Source organism: Fringilla coelebs (assembly GCF_963513975.1).
Source record: "Fringilla coelebs genome assembly, chromosome: 9".
Classification (NCBI taxonomy): domain Eukaryota; kingdom Metazoa; phylum Chordata; class Aves; order Passeriformes; family Fringillidae; genus Fringilla; species Fringilla coelebs.
The window spans coordinates 10,975,040-10,992,386 of record NC_140067.1 but is presented as its reverse complement, the minus strand read 5'-3'; the positions used below and the strand labels follow the sequence as shown (position 1 = coordinate 10,992,386).

General features: G+C 55.3%; 2 protein-coding genes across 3 annotated transcripts in view; one reads left to right on the top strand and one right to left on the bottom strand.

Moving 5' to 3' along the window:
• The window catches only part of SZT2 (SZT2 subunit of KICSTOR complex), a 53,147-nt gene extending 44,610 nt beyond the window's left edge, over positions 1 to 8,537 (top strand). For both annotated transcript variants that reach the window (XM_084211728.1, XM_084211727.1), the window contains exons 61-71: positions 98 to 303; positions 421 to 514; positions 1,840 to 1,920; positions 2,329 to 2,403; positions 3,277 to 3,490; positions 3,765 to 3,948; positions 4,242 to 4,364; positions 4,603 to 5,104; positions 5,414 to 5,530; positions 5,633 to 5,701; positions 7,850 to 8,537. In XM_084211728.1, coding sequence (XP_084067854.1) covers positions 98 to 303; positions 421 to 514; positions 1,840 to 1,920; positions 2,329 to 2,403; positions 3,277 to 3,490; positions 3,765 to 3,948; positions 4,242 to 4,364; positions 4,603 to 5,104; positions 5,414 to 5,530; positions 5,633 to 5,701; positions 7,850 to 7,993 — 1,809 coding nt within the window. In that variant the 3' untranslated portion in view covers positions 7,994 to 8,537. The remainder of the gene's footprint in view (positions 1 to 97; positions 304 to 420; positions 515 to 1,839; positions 1,921 to 2,328; positions 2,404 to 3,276; positions 3,491 to 3,764; positions 3,949 to 4,241; positions 4,365 to 4,602; positions 5,105 to 5,413; positions 5,531 to 5,632; positions 5,702 to 7,849) is intronic.
• Positions 8,538 to 9,160: 623 nt separating this feature from the next.
• HYI (hydroxypyruvate isomerase (putative)) lies at positions 9,161 to 12,113 on the bottom strand. The gene is made up of 8 exons (XM_084211022.1): positions 11,912 to 12,113; positions 11,724 to 11,835; positions 10,489 to 10,603; positions 10,264 to 10,342; positions 10,036 to 10,085; positions 9,790 to 9,859; positions 9,481 to 9,615; positions 9,161 to 9,292 (listed from the first exon to the last, which is right to left on the bottom strand). Exons 1-8 carry the CDS (start codon positions 12,105 to 12,107, stop codon positions 9,204 to 9,206), a joined length of 846 nt encoding a protein of 281 aa, XP_084067148.1. The 5' UTR covers positions 12,108 to 12,113; the 3' UTR covers positions 9,161 to 9,203.
• Between the last annotated feature and the right edge of the window lie 5,234 nt (positions 12,114 to 17,347).

Sequence of the window (17,347 nt, the reverse complement as noted above, 5' to 3'; positions counted from 1 at the left end):
ATAGAGACATCTACCTTTTGCTCAGCTAGTGTACCTGGTGTCCTCTGCTGGGGCCAGTCAGAGCAGCTCTCCTTAGGAGAACTCCTTTCTCTTGCAGAAGCGCCACCGCTCCAATGACTCTACAGCTTCAGGGAGGGACCGCAGCCACAGCTGTGACTCGGCAGATGCGCTGCCCTGCAAGGCAAAGGAGGAGCCCTGGCTGCAGGAGATGTGCAATGCCTTCCTGCAGCAGTACATCCAGTACCTGCAGAGCATGGGCTTCATTCTGGTCCAGGTGCGGCCACCGTCACCCACCACTCGCAGGTCAGTGACGTGCTGGGAGCCCTGGTGTTGGGGAGAAACAACACACTGAGCTGTGCCCTGGTTTGACACAGTAGGGCTTGGCTCCCTGCTCAAGGCTGTCCCTGCTCTCATTTCCAGTAGCACAAGCCGGATACGGGCTCTGGCAGCAATGGGAGTGGAGGGTAGAGGGTCCTTTTCCTACACAAAGCCGAAACCAGAGGGAAGTCCAAAGGTGAGTGCATTTCTGTTACAAGAGTGGGACTGGGATGGAGGCCAGGCTGTGGAGTGGGCGAGTTCTGGTTGGCTTTTGAAACTGTTTCAGGCAGAAAGGAGGTGGGAGGGCAGAGAAAGCATGTCTAGACCAGCACCATCTTTGAGAGTTTGAATGTGATGATGAGATCTCTTTGTCCTCCTGCATGTCCTCCTACAGGCCTCAGAGCCCTTTCCTGGCATTGGGTGGAACCAGGGCAAATAATCAAAAGACTGGTAACATCTTGGAGGGGCTCAAAAGAGGAACAGGATGACCCAGGGCAAGGATAGCTGCTTTTGGTGAGATTCTGAAGTATTACCTGTAGGAGAACCTACAGCATCTATGCTTAAGGGCAACTCTAGGGCAGAAGGATCTTTAGTTGGAGTGAGATGAATGCAGAAGTTCAAGAGGTTAGAGAAGGTAAGCCTGGAATGGCTCTACTGTGAGAGCAGGCTGAGGTTCCTCTTGTATAAAGAAGTGGCAGCTAGGGAGGAACAAGTCAGATTTCTACAATATTGCAGCTAACCCTTTCCTGTCTTATTCAATACAACGCTTAGAGACCATCAAATGAAAGTATTTGGAGTCAGTTTTGAAACTAAGGAAAGCTTTTCTTTGAGCAGCAGGTTTTGTGAACACAAAAGGTTTTGTGAACACATGAGTTTTGTGAACATGAGCTTACAAGACTGAATAAGTAAGTACCTGGGAGAGGAATCCATTGGAGTCTCTGGCTAAGTAGAAACTACCCATGACTTGTGGAATCACCCTGGGATGATGGGGGCAGGTAGCATTTACTCACCCTTTTCTGACATTTTATTGGCACCTGCCTTTGGCTGATGTTGGTGCAGGACTGTGGGTAAGACAGCACCTTGCAGATAAACGAGAAGAGAGCAATCTGCTGAGCAAGTTAAGAGGGAGCAAATGAATTTGCTGGCAGCTAAACTCTGAATTGAGACGGGATGTCTCTGATAGCTGCTGTATCAGGCAGGCACTGGGAACACCACAGCAGGGAGTGAGGTTCCATGGACACTATTGTTCCTTGGCTCACAGTGTCCCACACTCTAGAGATACCTTGTCCTGAGCAAGCAGGAGGTGAAGGGATTGATGTGCCTGGTGTGTTCTCTCAAAGGCTGTTTATTAGGTTTGTTAGGATTCTTTTCACTGTCAGCTCTGCTATCCTCTCTCTTCTCTCCAGTGAGATTGCTCAGTTGATGAGGCCTCTCTTTTTCCACCTCTGCCACAGAGCATTGTGGCAGCTTCACACCCCTGTGAGCCAGAGAACCTCTTTACTTTTGTCCTTCTCTTCCCAGAGCACAAGCCCTGCTGTTGCCACCTACCATCTACAGAGAGCTCTTCCAGGTGGGATTGTGCTCATGGAGTTGGCCTTCCAGGTAAGAAAGAACAAGAAACAAAGTATGATCTCTGGGGTATCTTCAGGGACAGTGTTCAGAGGTGACAAAGGGAGTGATGAGGAGTGCAGCAGGGGCATGTGATTCTTCATTTGTCCCATCCTGCTTCTTCCATGGTCTTGCAAGATTGGGATCAGCTGGAAATGATTCTGCAGGCTCAGAGCAGTAAGAGTTGCCTAGAGGAATGATAATGATGAGCTCAGCACCAGTTAGGGTGCTCTGTGCTCAACCACATGTTAGCTGGTCTGGCTTGGTTCAGACAAGAGGTGAGACAGAGCGTGGGGTGAGAGAGTCTGGGCCCCAGGCCAGGTGAGAAGCATGGGGGCTGTGCTCCTTCCCTGGAGGGGCCCAAGGCTGTGCTGTGCTCTGCTCACATGCTCTCTCCTCCAGGGCTGTTATTTCTGTGTGAAGCAATACGCGCTGGAGTGCTCACGCATCCCCATGGGCCAGTCCGTGAACTCTCAGGTAAGGGCTTTGCAGGCACAGCTGGTGCTCCTCAGGGTCAGGGGATGCTTCGTGGGGAGAAGTGATCTCTGGAACATAGTGGGCATTTCAGGCATAGCAAGTTCTGGAGACCTCTGCTCGCTCCTCATGGAAAAGCAGAGCCTCACAGAGCCTTCTGGAGCCACATGCCCTCCATGGCACTGCTTGAGCAGAGCTGGATTGCAGTAAAAGGGGGTGGGAGGTTTGGCAAGAGGATGACTCTTGTCCTAGCTTGGGGAGCAAGACAGAGCAGACTGGGGAGGAATAGGAGCAATTTTGGCAAAGATGCCAGAAGGAAAGTCAGTGCATGGCTCTCTGCTTCCCTTAGAACAAGAAGGAAGTGGAATGGGAACAGGGATCTGTGAACATGATTCCTGGCCTTTGCTAGAGGATATTACTTTCTGCTCCAGAAAGGTTCCTTTATACCTCTGTGCCTTGCTCTACAACACTCTGGGGCTGCCCGCTCCCTTCTCCTTTGTAGGGTCAGGGTATCTCCTGCCTGTTCCCAAGGGCACTGGGTGTCTGTGTAGAGGCTGGCCGGCCCCAGGCTGTCTGAGACAGGAGGCATGCATGACCATACTGTCCTTTCCAAGGGACCTCTGTAGCAAGGCTGCATCTTAGATATGCCAGGAGTGTCTCTCCTAAGCTTAGAGCCTTCCAGGACCTTGTCTACAGATTTGCTGAGCCTTTCTTTCCTGGAAGGCTTGCACATGCACAGGGCAGTGTTATGAGGCTGCATCCTGCTCTGAGGCTGGGGCAGCTGCACTGGCTGTGCCATGCCTTATCAGCAGGGCCTTGCAGGAGGGTGTGAGGTGCTTGGTAACACTCCTGCCTTGACTCTGTGTCCCTCCACAGCTGTCTATGCTCTTCACGGAGGAGTGTGACAAGGTGCGGGACCTCATGCACGTGCATTCGTTCAGCTACGACTTCCACTTGCGCATTGTCCACCAGTATCTGCTGGGCTCGCACATGGCTCTGCGCCAAGGCTACCATCTCACCAGCTTCCTGGAGGATTTCATTGCCCATCACTCTGACATCCCCAAATTTGGCCGTAATCACGTTTTCCAGGGTATGTAGGTCAATATATGATCAGACTGGGATTGATCACCAGCACAACTTGGCAAAAGTCCTTTACAAATAAACCTTCCTGACCTTTGGAGTATTCAGGGAGATGACAGGGTGAGGGTGATGGGAGTGTCTGAGCTCCTGGGAAAGTCCTTGTTGCCCTGTTGTGGAAGGGGCAGGTTGGTTGCTCTGTCTCCTGGAGTAGATGGGAGGACACTGCTCTGCCCAGGTAAGAGGCATAGAGTGTCTCCTGTGATAGCAATGTATTTTTCCTTTAGGCACGCTGGCCCTGCCCACCAACATGATCACTGCACACCAGCTGTACAACTACATTGCTGACCACGCCAACACCTACCACATGAAACCCCTGCGCATGGCCCGACCGGCCACGGGCAATGACAGCAAGAAGGGAACACCGGGCACAGAGCAGAATGAATATGCACTGGTCTCTATTTGGAACAGGTGAGTGCATCTGCTGCAAGTTCCTGGAGCTGCTGGAGATTTGTGGCAACTTGCCAGTCCTGGGGTCACTGCCCTAAGGTGCCAGCAAAGCTGACTGTTCTATACAGTGTCAGACAGCAGCTCTGGCCAGTCCTTCTGAGATGGCCAATAGTGGTGTGTATGTGTGCAGCTGCATATGGCGCTTCTGAGTCCTGCTGTGTGGAATTCCCCATGTCCAACAGTTCTGTTGTGATCAGGAGCCCTGGGAGAACAAAGTGAGGCTTCCTTTGTACTGATGTGCTTTTTTATCCTAGCTCGGGCTCCTACAAGGATTCTGAAGGTCTGCGTCACCATGATGACTTCGATGTGTCCCTCCTGGTTTGCCACAGTGCTGCACCATTTGAGGAGCAGAGTGAGGCAGAGAGACGCATGCTCCGGTGAGCACTGGGGGCCAGTGACAGCAAAGCCTCCTGGCTGGGGAGGAGGGCTCTGGGAGGGACTGATTCTGTCTGGAGTAGCACAAGCAGAGTTGTTGGTGTCTGGGGAGAATCACTGTGAGAACCTGGACAGAGAAGCATCCTTTCTGACAGGGACAGAGGGGCCTGTGGTTCGTTTGCAATGCAGCTGAGAGGGGAGCGGCCCTTCCCCAGCTCACAAGTGTCTCCTTGCTCCCAGGTTGCGTTTCTACGTCATCATGACAAGCCAGCGGGAGCTCTTTCCGCGGCTCACGGCCGACATGCGCCGCTTCAAGAAGCTGCCGCGCTTGCAGCGGGAGGTGCTGGAGCCGGTGGTTGGCCGGGCGGCCTGGGAGGCAGCGGAGCCGGAGCCGAGCCTGGGCCAGCAGCCGTCGGCAGAGCGGGAGCTGTGGCAGGACGTGGAGGACAGCAGCGAGTTCTATGCGGGGGGCACGCAGGTCAAACTGGGGCCAGGGCTCTTCTACACCTCTCCGCTCTTCCCCTTGCTGGCCTCTGAGGTGGCCTCAGCCCAGAAGCAGCTCAGCAACATGGTGCAGCTGGCCAAGTGCCACTGCCGCAGGGACAACCTCTGGAAGCGCCTCTTCCTTCTGGAGCCTCTGGCTTCTGACAAGCTGAAGCTGGGCAAGCTCTCGCTGGTGGAGCTGGAGGAGCTGCTCGATGCCGTGCATGGGAAATCCATCGCAGATGTCGACCCCCAGCTGGTGAGCAGCAGGGATGGGGGCACAGCACAGCAGCTGCTGTTCTGCTCTGGGGATGGAGTGGAGTGCCAGGTGAAGGGGCCTGCAATGCACATCTCTTCCTGCTTGGTGGGAAGGTGGAGGCAGGAACACAGCTCCTAGCTGGCAGGGGAAGGGGGAGACTGCATGGAGCAGTGAACAGCCCTCAGTCAGCATCCTCAGGGGGCTGTGAAGTTTGCATCTGATTTGGGGTCTGAAGGCTGCTGTAGCATTATGGCTGCTGGTGCCATGGCTAGAGGCAGGCTGAAGATCAGGCCTTTTCTATGCCTTCAGGAATGCTTCCTCACCATGACAGTGTCCTGGTACCAGAGCCTCATCAAGGTGCTGTTGAGCCGCTTTCCCCAGAGCTGCCGGCACTTCCACAATGCTGAAACCGGCACCCAGTATCTGGTAAGACACAGCCCATTTCCCACCTGCAGCCTCTGTCCCTCTGTCCCTGCCCTGGGTTCTCTACTGGCTCCTTTCTAACGTGCTCTGTGACTCTCCTGACAGGTTGTGCTCAATCAGAAGTTCACAGATTGCTTTGTTCTTGTGTTTCTTGATTCTCATTCAGGAAAAACGGTGAGTCCTTGGGAACAGAGCAACAGCTGTGTTAGCTCAGGCCAGGAATCTGTCTAGATTGATCCAGCAGTGGCCAAGGGCAGGTGTGCATGAGAACACAACCAGGTCAAGAAGCTTGTAATGCTTCTCCTAAATACTGTCCCAGCATCTGAAAATCTGTAGCTTTGGCCCATCCTGAGCTAGAAGTGGCCTTTGCATTTATTTAATAGCCCTCCACAGCTTTGTTTCCTTTAGTTAATTTCTGGCATCCATGATTTCCCATGACTTGCAGCTCCATAAGGCAGTTGCAGTCTAGGTGAAGAAGTTCCTTGGCTTATTTTTGACTCTTACTGTTTGTCCTTTCCATGTGATGTCCCTTTGTTCTTGTATTAGAAAAGAGTGAACACTTGATCCTCTTTTCCTTCACAGGATTGCTTTTGGATCATTTTCTCAGCTGTCTCTCTATCCAGACTAAGCATTCCTTCTGTATTCAGTCCAAAGTCAGATCACACTGAGTCTGGCTGGGAGGGGTCACCAGTGCTGTGGGCTGCTCCTACCTTGGCAGAAAAGAAGGGGACCTGCACTGTCAGGGTCCTAGCAAACCTCTACAGGCCTTTGCCCTCACTGAACTTGAGGGCAAAAATACTTTGATTTCAGCTGTGTTCCCAGGCAGGGTACAGGACAGGTCACAGGGAATGCAGCTCCATGTGAGAGCAGGGGATCTGCAAGAGGCTTCAGTCCACAATAAGGCTTCTGCAGAGTAACTGGTGCTGTATAAAATAAATCATGCTCCATCTGAAAAGCAGTAGGGGAGATAGAAGAGGTAGTGCTTGCTGAAAGGCTGCTCAGTGCCTCCTGCCACCTGATGGCCATAGTGTCACCTTGTGGTCATTGATATGATAAACCCAGAACCTCCATCCCCTCTCCTAGTGGCTCTCATTTTGTAAGAGAAATCCTTTGTTTTCATAACATTGTATTTTGTGCTTAGCATTCATCCCATTCTTGTGGCCTCTCAAAACTCTCTTGGGGCTTCTTTTTTTTTTCGCATTATCCCAATCCTCTTTTGTATTAGTCCCTCAAATTTTATCAGCTTACTCCTCATCTTTGTACCAAACTTGTTAAAATACTAGGCAATGTGAGTCCCAGAGCCTGTCCTGAAGGAACTCTATCTGTAACCTCTCTCCATTCCCCCTTTCAGCACTGCCATGTTCTCATCTTATAATTTTTGAGTTAATTCCTATCTTTTCAGCTTCCCTAAATTTCCCATGTGACACCACATCAAATCCATCCTGAATCTCAGATAAGATGTACCATGATTCCTTTGTCTAGAAATGTTACCTTATCAAAGAGAATTTCAGCGTTAGCACATCACTTTGGTAACACTGAGCTTCATTTCCCTCATGGTTCTGTCTCCCCCAGTCTGCTCTGAAGCCTTGTGTGCTTCTGGAGCTGGGCTCACAAATAACTTCCTTCTTCCTCCTGAATGATGGTGGTACATTTGCTGTTTTGTAGTTAGAAGCTCTTCTCATGGCTTTACCAGTTTGTAAGGGGCCCCGGCTACTGGATGTGCTGCATTTCAACTCTGCAGAACATCCTGTCCCTGTGTCTTGCCTCCATGACTCTGATATGAGTACACTGAGTCACATTTTTGTTCTGCTTCAGCTCCTGCAACCTCTGCCTGCTCCCTGTTCCTCTCTGCCTTTGCCCTGCCTTTTCAGTACAGTCACTAGTCAGAGTGGAGCAGGCAGCATTTATTTTTAGGATTGCGGTTATTACATTTAATCTCCTCCCCTTCCCCATTTGTTGCACTCCTACTCTTTCCTTTAGAAGAAGAAATTTCCCTCTAATTTCCCTGGAAGCTCCTGTTATTGTGGAGGCAGTAGGATCCCCTCCTCTCCTGTGGCTGCTGCCAGGATTGGTGTAACTGCAGATGCATGAGAGCTGGGACAGAGTGGGCAAGTCCTTGCACTGAATTTCCATCAGAAAAATTGGGAGGAGGCTCAAACATGCTCTGTCACAGGAAGAGGCACTATTTTAGTGCCTTTGGCATTTTAAGACTTCTCCCAGTATTTGCCTAACACTGCCAAAAAAGTGTCCACACACCTGGGTTAGGGATTGCACAGTGCTTGTCTGCATCCTGTCCCCTGACCCTCTCCTCCCTCTTGGCAGAGCCTCACTGTGGTTTTCCGGGAGCCGTTCCCAGTGCAGCCCCAGAACAGCGAGAGTCCTCTGCCACAGCTTGTGTCCACATACCATCACCTGGAGTCAGTGATCAACACTGCCTGCTTCAACCTGTGGACAGGCCTGCTCTAGCACCGGCACCCACGTCCTGGAGCAGCGCCTATTCCGACCTTGGCACGGCCGTGCCATTGGTGACCGTGGGGAAGAGCGGGTCTCTGGGGGCACCTGTGCGTGGGCACTGCAGGCAGCGCTGCCAGTGGCACCCGTGGCTACTGACCGAGGAGCCTGGGGATGTGCATCTCCTCGCTGGCTGGCTGCTATGGCCCTCGTGTGCTGTTTTCACTGGGTTTGATACTGAATGGCCTTGAACCAAACAGCAAGGGCAGGAACTTGGCTGCTGCAGCCTGGTTGAATTAGAACAATTCTCAGGGACGTGGCTTTGGCAACCACAGGTGAGTTCTGCCTGCTGGAAAGGCACTGAGGAGTGTGCATGGCACCATCTTCTGCCCAGGGCAGCACTGCACAGTGCTCTGCTTTAGGAGGAAAGACTCCTGAGTGCAGGGCTGCCTGACTGGCAGTGAGGACAACTGCTTCTGGCCTTTTGCTTTCCTTGGGAGAGCATGAATGGGACAGGAAGGGTGAACTGGTTCACAGGAAGGTTTTATGGAGGTGTACATTTGAGCCATTGGTCTATCTGTGAAATAAATTGAACCGGATCCCTGCTCAGTCGCTGTAGGCTGTGGAAAGCTGCCTGTGGAGGATGCAGAGCAGCCCTGGCTATGGGGCTTTGCTCAGGAATCTTACACTTGCTCCAGAGCAGGAGCGGCAGGGCAGTCAGCCTTGAGTATCCATGTGCAGGCAGCTCCCAGCCTGTTACCTTGGATCAGACAGCCTGGGAGGGGACTGCCTGCTTCACTTGCAGCCCTGCTGCAGAGTCTGCTGGGCACTGGCAACAGCCTTGAGAACTTCAGTACCTGGAAGTTCAAAGTGTTCTTTCCACAACTTCAGGCACCCGCTGGAACGCTCCCCTTATTGGGGAGACTGGAAGCCTCTCCCTGGACACCCCTGCAGCCTGGAAGTGAGAGTTTTCTGTGTACCTGAAGTCACCTACAGTGGTGCCTGAGCTATCACTAAATCGAAGATGCTACAGGTGGTACTTGTGTCGATGAGGGTCCAACAGCTTGTGCTGGCCCAGTAGCGCCTGGGGAAGGGAAATGAAATTGATGCTCCTAACCTCATTCTGGGAAATCATCCCACCCACCACACTCCCCTAGTCCTAGAGAAGACACGTGCTCCTCTGTTAAGCCATTGCTTTGTCTTTTATTCTCATGGTTTTCTGATTTTACTTGGCTGCCTTGCTGGTCCCACCGTGCTGCAGCCCTCGGCTTTCCCAGTAGGATCGCAGCCAGCCCAGACCTTCCATGGTGTCTCCTGCAGTGGCAGACAAGGTCTCCTGCTGCAGCTGGAGCAGCTTCTGTTCAGGACAGAGCCCTCATCCCCAGGTAGCGATGACACCCACTACCTGTGCCCCCTAGGCCCTGCCTGTCTTTGCACAGAACCCAGCCAGCTGGTCTGTGCTTGGCCCTGGCCGTGGGGCTCAGACCTGCAGGCCCACTCACCCTTTGGAGCATACTCGCAGCCCACGTAGCCAGTGTAGCCGAGGGACTCCAGGAGGTCAAAGATGTAGGGGAAGTTCAACTCCCCAGGGCTATCGGGCTCATGCCGCCCTGGTACCTGTGCAATCTGAATATGACCTAGGGAGGGAAGGGGAGAGGCCATGTCCAAGGCAGCCCTGCCTGCAGCCTTCTTTGGCCATGAGACAAGGCCACCCAAGAGCAGCCCCACACCCCTGGCCAGCAACAGCAGAGCCTGGAGTAGGACGGCCCCTCTCAAAGCCACTCCCCAGTGGTCTGGGTGCAGGGTGTTACCGATGAGGGGGAAGTACGTCTCCAGGTTGCGTGACAAATTGCCATCCATGATCTGGCAGTGAAAAAGGTCCTGGGGGTGAGAGAGGAAAATGGAGGGTGCAGCTGGTCAGCAGTGACCAGTTAAGGACAGCTGTGCTATGGTCCCTGTCCAGAGTCCCCAAGAGGGTATAACAAGCCCATGGCCACCAGAACTCCTTTGTGGCCCTGTGCAAGTTTCTCTCACAGAGAGCTTCAATGCTGACTCACCAGCTGCAGCTTCAGGTTGGGCCGTCCCACTTTCTCCAGGATGGCAGCAGCTAAGGGGGCAAGAAATGAGAAACCATTGCCCCCAGAGTGGAAGCTTTGCAAAGAAGCTCCAGGAGCCCCTTTATCAACTGTGCTCCTTCAGCATCTCCCTCCTTATGCGGCAACCGCTTGCCTTTCAGACTTTGGAGATCACTCTCCTCTGAAGGAGACTCTTGTTGTCTGGCTTACCTTGGTGTGGGGTGTTGAGATAGTAGCGAGGGTCAGTGATGCGGTTGTTAATAGGCTCCAACAGTCCAATCATGTCTTCCTGTAACACAGTAATGTCACCCTGCGGAGCATCCTGTCATCTCTGCAGCAGGAAGCATAACTTCCCCATGCCAGGCTGGTGGGATATTCCCCATCTTGGGTATCCTAAGAGCTGCACACACAAAGCAAGACCCATTCCCCACTTACCTGGGACAGGAGGTCAGCAGTGTATTTGAGATTCTCAATGAAGGTGGTTTCCATCTCACCTGCCACTGCAGCCCGGTCTGTGCCCAAGGGAACCCGCCCAGCCATCACATGAATCCTACAGGCACAGGAAGATTATCACAACTGTGAGCAGCTGGCCTGATCTAATACACCTTCCTCTGCTGATGGAAAAGGGGGCCAGGGTGGGGGAGCAGACTCAGAAGGGGGTAAGAGCCATCTCTCCTCCAGGAGGCACAACAGCAGCCAGCGAGCTGCCAGCCAGGACACAAGTATGCTCCATCCCACCTCAATACACAGACGGATGACTTTGAACCTTTTGCCTGACAAATCACAGACCTTGCTTATTCCCTTTTTTGTTAATTGCCTTCAGATCCTTCACCCTGACTCTGGAGCTTTCTTGGACTCTCGCTCCTTGGCGGGGCCCCAAACCAGCATGTTGGGCAACTGGCGTGCTGCTTCTGCCAGGGGCCTGCCCCATGCATGTGTCACTGCTTGCTGGCTGTGAGCAGGGAGGGGACAGTGTCCCGTGCTGGACTGCCCTGCCATGAAGAGCTCAAAGGCCAGGCCATCTTCAGCCACCATTGGGGGAAGGCGCACAGTAGAAATAAAAGCCTTTTCAATGTGCCTGTACCACTGTGCAAATGGTGCTGGGCAGCCTCTGGCGTGCCTAGCCCATGCCCTCCACAGGGCTTTGGACTGGGTTGCAACAGGAAAGAATGGTGCAAAGTAAGTGGAATAAAAGGGCCCTGTTGGTTTGCTGAAGGGAGCTGTGCCAGGCTAATTGCATCTTCTACGGTGTCTCTGCTGTGCTGGAGTCAGCGTGGCCTCAATAAAGCAACTGTTGTGGTGTCCTGGTGGAAACGATTCGTGCAGTTGAGGAGGAAAAAGGGAGGATTATCCTGAGGACTGTTGTGTGGAGGTGGGAACAAGAGCCTCTGCTGCGAAGGGCAGGATCAGGCTCGTGCCTGGCAGCTCTGGGTCCGCTCCCAGCGAGCACGCTAAGGCCGCGGCCCCGCACAGCGGGGTCTGCCCCGAGCTGGCTCCGTCCCGACGCAGCCGAGCAGGAGATGCTGCCCGGGAGAGGCTCCGTGACCCGGCGGCGGCACGCACCGCGGGGCCAAGGGCCGGCTCCGCTCGGGCGCAGCAGCGCAGGAAGCCTCCCCGGCAGCCGCGGGGCCGGGGGCGCGGCCGGAGCGGGGGTCCCGCCTCGCACCTACCTGGGGCAGCCCACAGCCCTGGCGTAGTGCACGGCCGCCTCCAGGCCCTGCCGGAAGGCTGCCTGCCGCCCGGGCACGGCCGCCAGCCCCAGCTCGCCCGCCTCCTGGTCCCCTGGGAGAGAGTGGCAGGGTCGGCGGAGGGTCCTCGCTACCCCACGCACGGGGGGAGCAGCGGGACGCGGCCGTACCGGGGGGGGTGTTGAGGAGCGCGATCCGCACCCGCGCCCGCTCCGCCGCCGCCCGCAGCTCCTGGGCCGGGCAGCCCGCCGGCCAAGCCGCCTCCACCGCTCCGAACCCGGCGGCCGCCGCCGCTTCCAGCCGCGCCGGCAGCGCCGGGAGCTCCGGGAAGAGCCATGAGAGGTTGGCGGAGAAGCGCAGCGCCATGGCGGCGGGGCGGGCCGGGGCGGGCCGGGGCGGTGCTCCCGCGGCCACTCCGGGCACCGCGTCCCGCCCGGGCAGCCCCGGCCCGCCCGTGGAGCGCAGCGAGCCCCAGTCGGGGGGGCAGTGCTGGGCTCCGCGCTGAGGGCTCCGGGACGTGCCCACGGCCGTGGGTGTGCGGCCCCAGGCCGCGGCCCCCCGGGCAGAGGCGGCCCCGTGCCGCCCGTGACACGCGTGGGGCTCCCGGCCGCGCCCGAGGGTCTGCGGGACAGGGCCGTGCGGGGGGCGCGGGCAGCCGCGCGGCTGGAATCCGCTCCGGGAAAGGGGGCTTTGCCAGGTGTTGGCCTGACACGCGAAGCGCCCTCTTAATTGGTTTCCTGGGGAGCTTGTCTCTGACAGCGTCTCATTATGCGAGAAACGCTCTCTCCTTTTGTCCCATGCTCTGCATATTTTACCATAAAATGTTCATCTCCGCTTCTGCAGAGCTGTGGCTCGGGCGTGCAGGAGTGTGACCCCGGCGGTGCCCGCAGGCAGCCCCGCGCTCCCGGTCCCCATTCCCCGCGCTCTGTGCGTCCCCAGACACACTCGCAGGCTGCACGGCTGGGGTGCGTGTCCTGCCCTGCCCATGCCCGGGGGCTCTGCCGTGGCTGACAGAACGGGTACCATGAGCCGTGGACGTTTTGCAGCCCCTTGTGTTTCAGCTTGTTCCTGGGGCCTCCTCCCCCGTGCCGGGGGAGCCCGGCATGGTCCGGCTCCTCTGTCACTGCTGCAGTACCCCTCTGCTGCCCCAGGCAACTGCAAGCCCCAGGAATTCGCTGTGCTGTGGAAGCCCAGCCTGGGCAGAGGCCGGCCACAGCAACAGGTTTTTGGTGGGGGGGTCAGTGCTGGGGCAGGGCCGGCGAAGGGGATAATAGTGGTGAAGCTACCCTCTAAGGAGTCTCCACTCAATTAAAGCTAATGATTAATCAATTAGAAGAGGCTTGACTTAACTTCTCAATAAAAATCCAAACTGTCAATTGCAGGGGGTGGCATCCATGTCATAGTCATCCCATATAGGGATGCAAGGGGGCCAAGAGACGAAAAGCCTCTCCACAGGATCCAGCACCAACCCAGCCCCGCCTCCCCAGCTGTACACCAGGACCGGGGTACCCCCATGAACCTTTGCCCTGAACCCCATCACCCCTGCTGGGGTGTCCCTCCCAGCTCCCCGGTGCTGGGGCAGGCTTTGCTGAGTGATGTGACCTGCCTGGCTGCACCTGTATTCCCATCTCTCCTCCTTATCCAGGACACAGATTGTTCCCTGCCAGCAGCCGCCATGCCAGGGCAGGGCTGCACCTTATACATGCCCTGCGGCCTCACTCCGTGGTGCGCAGGGGGTGTCATCCTCTTCAGTCTTTTCCAGGAGGCGCCTGAGTGCAGCTGTGTGGATGGCAGAGCTGCACAGTCATTGGAGTCCCTAGAAAGAGAGCTCGAAGCTGCCTGGCCTGGGGCTGCGGCCTCACTGGGCCCTTGCACCTCAGCAAGGCATTCACTGAGGCCGTGCATCACCCCGGCAGCCCTGGGTGCATCTCCAGCTGGAGCCCCAGCCCCTGGCAGGGTCCAAGCCCGGGACCCAGTGTGTGGGAGCAAGAAAGCTTTGCTGGGTGGGGGTGTCAGTGAATAAACACTGAACTGAGCCCCAGCATGTGAGTGACCTGAGCAACCAGATGGGAATGCACAGAGCCCTCATGTAAACCTGCCCTGCGATGGCAGGCGAAGCTGAGGGCTCTGCGCTGAAGCATTAATAGCATCTTTATGTCTCTGGTAATATATTGCATTGATTTTCTCATGTTATAACTGCGGTTCCTGCATTGCAGGCCGGTGTTTTGTCACTTTACCTTGACAGGACGCAGAGGATTTACTCCCTGCGCTGGCACACACAGCTCTGGGGCCCGCGCTCAGCAGCCTCTGTGTGAGGAGCCGGCACAGTGAGCATGGGGACAGACGGGCCCCGTGTCCCCAAGGAAGGTGAGGAGGGGGCCAAGTGGGGCGCTGGAGAGGGAGAGTGACTCTGAACCAAGCATCTCTGCTGCTGCCCATGAGTTTTATTAGCCTGAAGAAATCGTAGCTTCTGCACGTTTTATTGTCGAGCTGACATTTCGTTGCAGACCCAGCTCTGGCCTCAGTGGTGGCTGGCACGGGGAGGTGGCAGTGCCTTGGGGTGCCCTGCGGTGCCAACAATGGAAGCCGCCCACTGAAGTGGGGACACCAGTCCTCCCAGTACCCCATAAATCTCTCATCTCATTTTGCTGTAGGGCAGGTTTTATCTTTCTCCTTTATGAAAGATGTTTTAATTTAAATTGACATTTCTGTATTTTAACTGCTGGTCCCAAGCTCCCAGGTGGCTCAGCTGGAACCCTAGGGGCCATGAGGGATGAGGTGCTGTGGGCTGGGGTGTCTGGATGGTGCCATCCCACTGACCCCCATCCCTCCTGGGTACCCCCAGACCTGTCCCATTCCCCCCTGCACCCTGTGGCTGTGTGAGGGAATCTGGGGCTCAGGCTGGGAGGGGCATCCCAGGCATCCCTTCCCCCCAAGCTTTCTTCTCTCCTCTAAAGCACCCCAATATTTTGCAGCCATGTTTGAATTTTGGCTTTTATAGGGAATAAATTATAGCCTCTTTATATGTAGAAAAATAATCCGCATAATTTTGGATTATTTTGGAGGCAGCTGCAGGAGTTTTGCTTATATTAAATCTCATGATTTTTCACCAAAGGTGGTCTTCCTTAAACCTATGCCCTCAGGATGCAAAGGGGCCAAGAGATGAAAAGCCTCTCCACAGGATCCAGCACCAACCCAGCCCCGCCTCCCCAGCTGTACACCAGGACCAAGGTATCCCCACGACGGCTGCACCCTGAACCCCATCACCCCTGCTGGGGTGTCCCTCCCAGCTCCCCGGTGCTGGGGCAGGCTTGCTGAGTGATGTGACCTGGCTGGCTGCACCTGTACTCCCAGCTCTCCTCCTTACCCAGAATCTCACTGAATTTCTTGCACCTCCTTGTTTCCATGGTCATGGGCACCAGGGGTGGTTTGACTCAAGGAACTGGCACCGAAGAGAGGTTGGCAGCCCTGGTGCCCGCTGGGGACTCCTTGGTGGGATTGTCACTCTGTCAAGTCCTCCTCTGCTTACCCTGGTCACTGCATACTGTACAGAGTTAATTTGTTAATTAGTGTCTTTCTCATGCTGAGCCACCTGTTTTCTGATGTTCAGGTCTGCTGTGCCCTTCAGCCACCTTTCTTGCTCAGTTTCCACCTCCTAAAATGAAGAAGCTACCTTCTGCTGCTAATGATGGGGTGCAGCAGGATTATGCCACAGCTGGCTTGCCATGGTCCTGTGGGGTCCTCCCCTCCTGGACCCCCTTTCTCCTCCTCCTCTTCCTCTTCTTTATCTTTGCCTTCTTCTTCTATTTCTTCTTCCTCCTCTGCTCCTTCCCCTCCATCCCTCTAGCCCCTCCATATCTTCTCCATTCCCCTATCCCCTCTGCCCTTCTGTTCCCTCCATTTTTCTTGTTGCAGGCACTGCACAGCACATGAGAGATGCAGGGAAAGATGGCAGTCCCTCCAAAAGCTGTGACAAAGATTTCTGCAGGATGCCTTAATGAGCACGTTGTCCAGCTCAAGCCTCACTTTCTTGCAGCCTCCAAAAACACATGAATTTACAGAAAATCTGTATACCAAGTTATGGGAAACAAAAGCCCAACCTTTGCCAACTTACAGCTGTTCTTCATCAAGAAGGATTGAACTGGGTGCAAACATGATATAAATCCCAGCAGAGCCAAGTTAAGGACTGAGCACCCCTGCATCCCTGCAGCTCCCAGCATGGGTGGGCTCTCCATCAGCTGGCCAGGATTTTCTTGCTATTCCAAGAGTTTGTAGGAAATTAATGAGAAGGCCAAATTCTCCTCCAGCTCTTGGAGGAGGCCAGGGCGGGCGGTGCCTGGGCCCGCTGAGCTGGCAGATGTTGTTTAACATTCCCGGCAATAATTAATAGATGGTTTCATCACTCTTGTACAATTCAAGCATGTCGTCCTGCTTCTCCCCAAATACAGAGCAGAAATATTTGTTAAACGTGGCTGGTGTTTTCTCCTCATCATTAGTGCTCGAGCGGCTCCAGCCGCTCCAGGATTTATCGCCGTGCCAAAATTTCGTTTGGCCTCATGATGCTGCCGCCATCCCTCCCTCCACTGCTGGCCCCTCCTGTCAAGAGGCTCCCTTTATCACTTCCCCTCTGATTGATGTCCCGCTGGTTGCACCCTCTCCTTTACATCATGATTATGAATTCCTCCCTTTTCCATTCATTACACAGCAGGAGGATGGGCTTTGGCCAAACCATCTCCCTGACCAGGGCACCCTGTGGAATTCAACCCAGAAAGGATCTGCAGGGATCACTCCCACTACCCAGCACCCATGGTGGGATGCAGGGAAGGGCTCCCCTGGGGGTGCTTCACCCCACAGTGTCCAGGTGGGCTGGTGAGGCCGCCCCAAGCAATGACATATGTGGGGACACAGCCTGGGTTGGGCTGGGCACAGCATGGTGACATCAAGCAGTGGCTTGGGAGCAGGACAGAGCTGCCTTGAGAGAAGTGGCAGCCCATTAGCCAGCATCACTGGTACCCCAGGGAATCACTGCAGATACAAATTAATCGGAACCTCCCAGCTCATCATTAGTTATTAATAGTATGTATTAGTTATTAGCTATTAGTTATTAATAGGAGCCTGCCAGCTTGCCAGCAGTTCACTCACAAACAAAAGCAAGCGGGTTCCCCCCAGGAGTGCCCTGCTCATGGCAGTGGCATGGCACAGTGCCAGTCCCCATGCCCAGAGTGGGGTCATAGTGGAGACCCGGGGAACAGGCGCTCAGCAGGGCCCTAGTGGCCAACCTGATAGGGGAAAGCAGGGCCCGGCGAGGGAAGGGGATGCTCTCACTGCGTGCCTGGCTGAGCCGAGGCTGACCAGGTGCCCGGGGTCTGAGTTTAGCCCTTCCCTGTCTGCAGGTGCAGAGATCCTACGCAGCTCGGCATCTCCCGGGCACAGCCAGCCCCTGGCTCTCACCCCTCCCACAGCCCCACGAGGCTCAGTGACCAGCCCCAGCAATGCCAGCACACTCAGCCCCGTGCCCGAAGCCGTGGGGCACAGGAGCCGGTCCTTGTGGCCCTCCTCCCCAGCACAGCCCGCTGCAGCCCAGTCACCATGTTAAGCCATCTCTT

Bases quoted from the DNA above. Each gene is read 5' to 3' on its own strand.
- HYI (XM_084211022.1), bottom strand. From the start codon at position 12,107: ATGGCGCTGCGCTTCTCCGCCAACCTCTCATGGCTCTTCCCGGAGCTC. The intron at 10,343-10,488 runs GTAAGTGGGGAA...ACTGTGTTACAG, and splicing joins CTGCTGACCTCCTGTCCCAG to GAAGACATGATTGGACTGTT. The intron at 9,293-9,480 runs GTGAGTGGGCCT...CTGCCACTGCAG, and splicing joins CTGCGAGTATGCTCCAAAGG to GAGACACCATGGAAGGTCTG.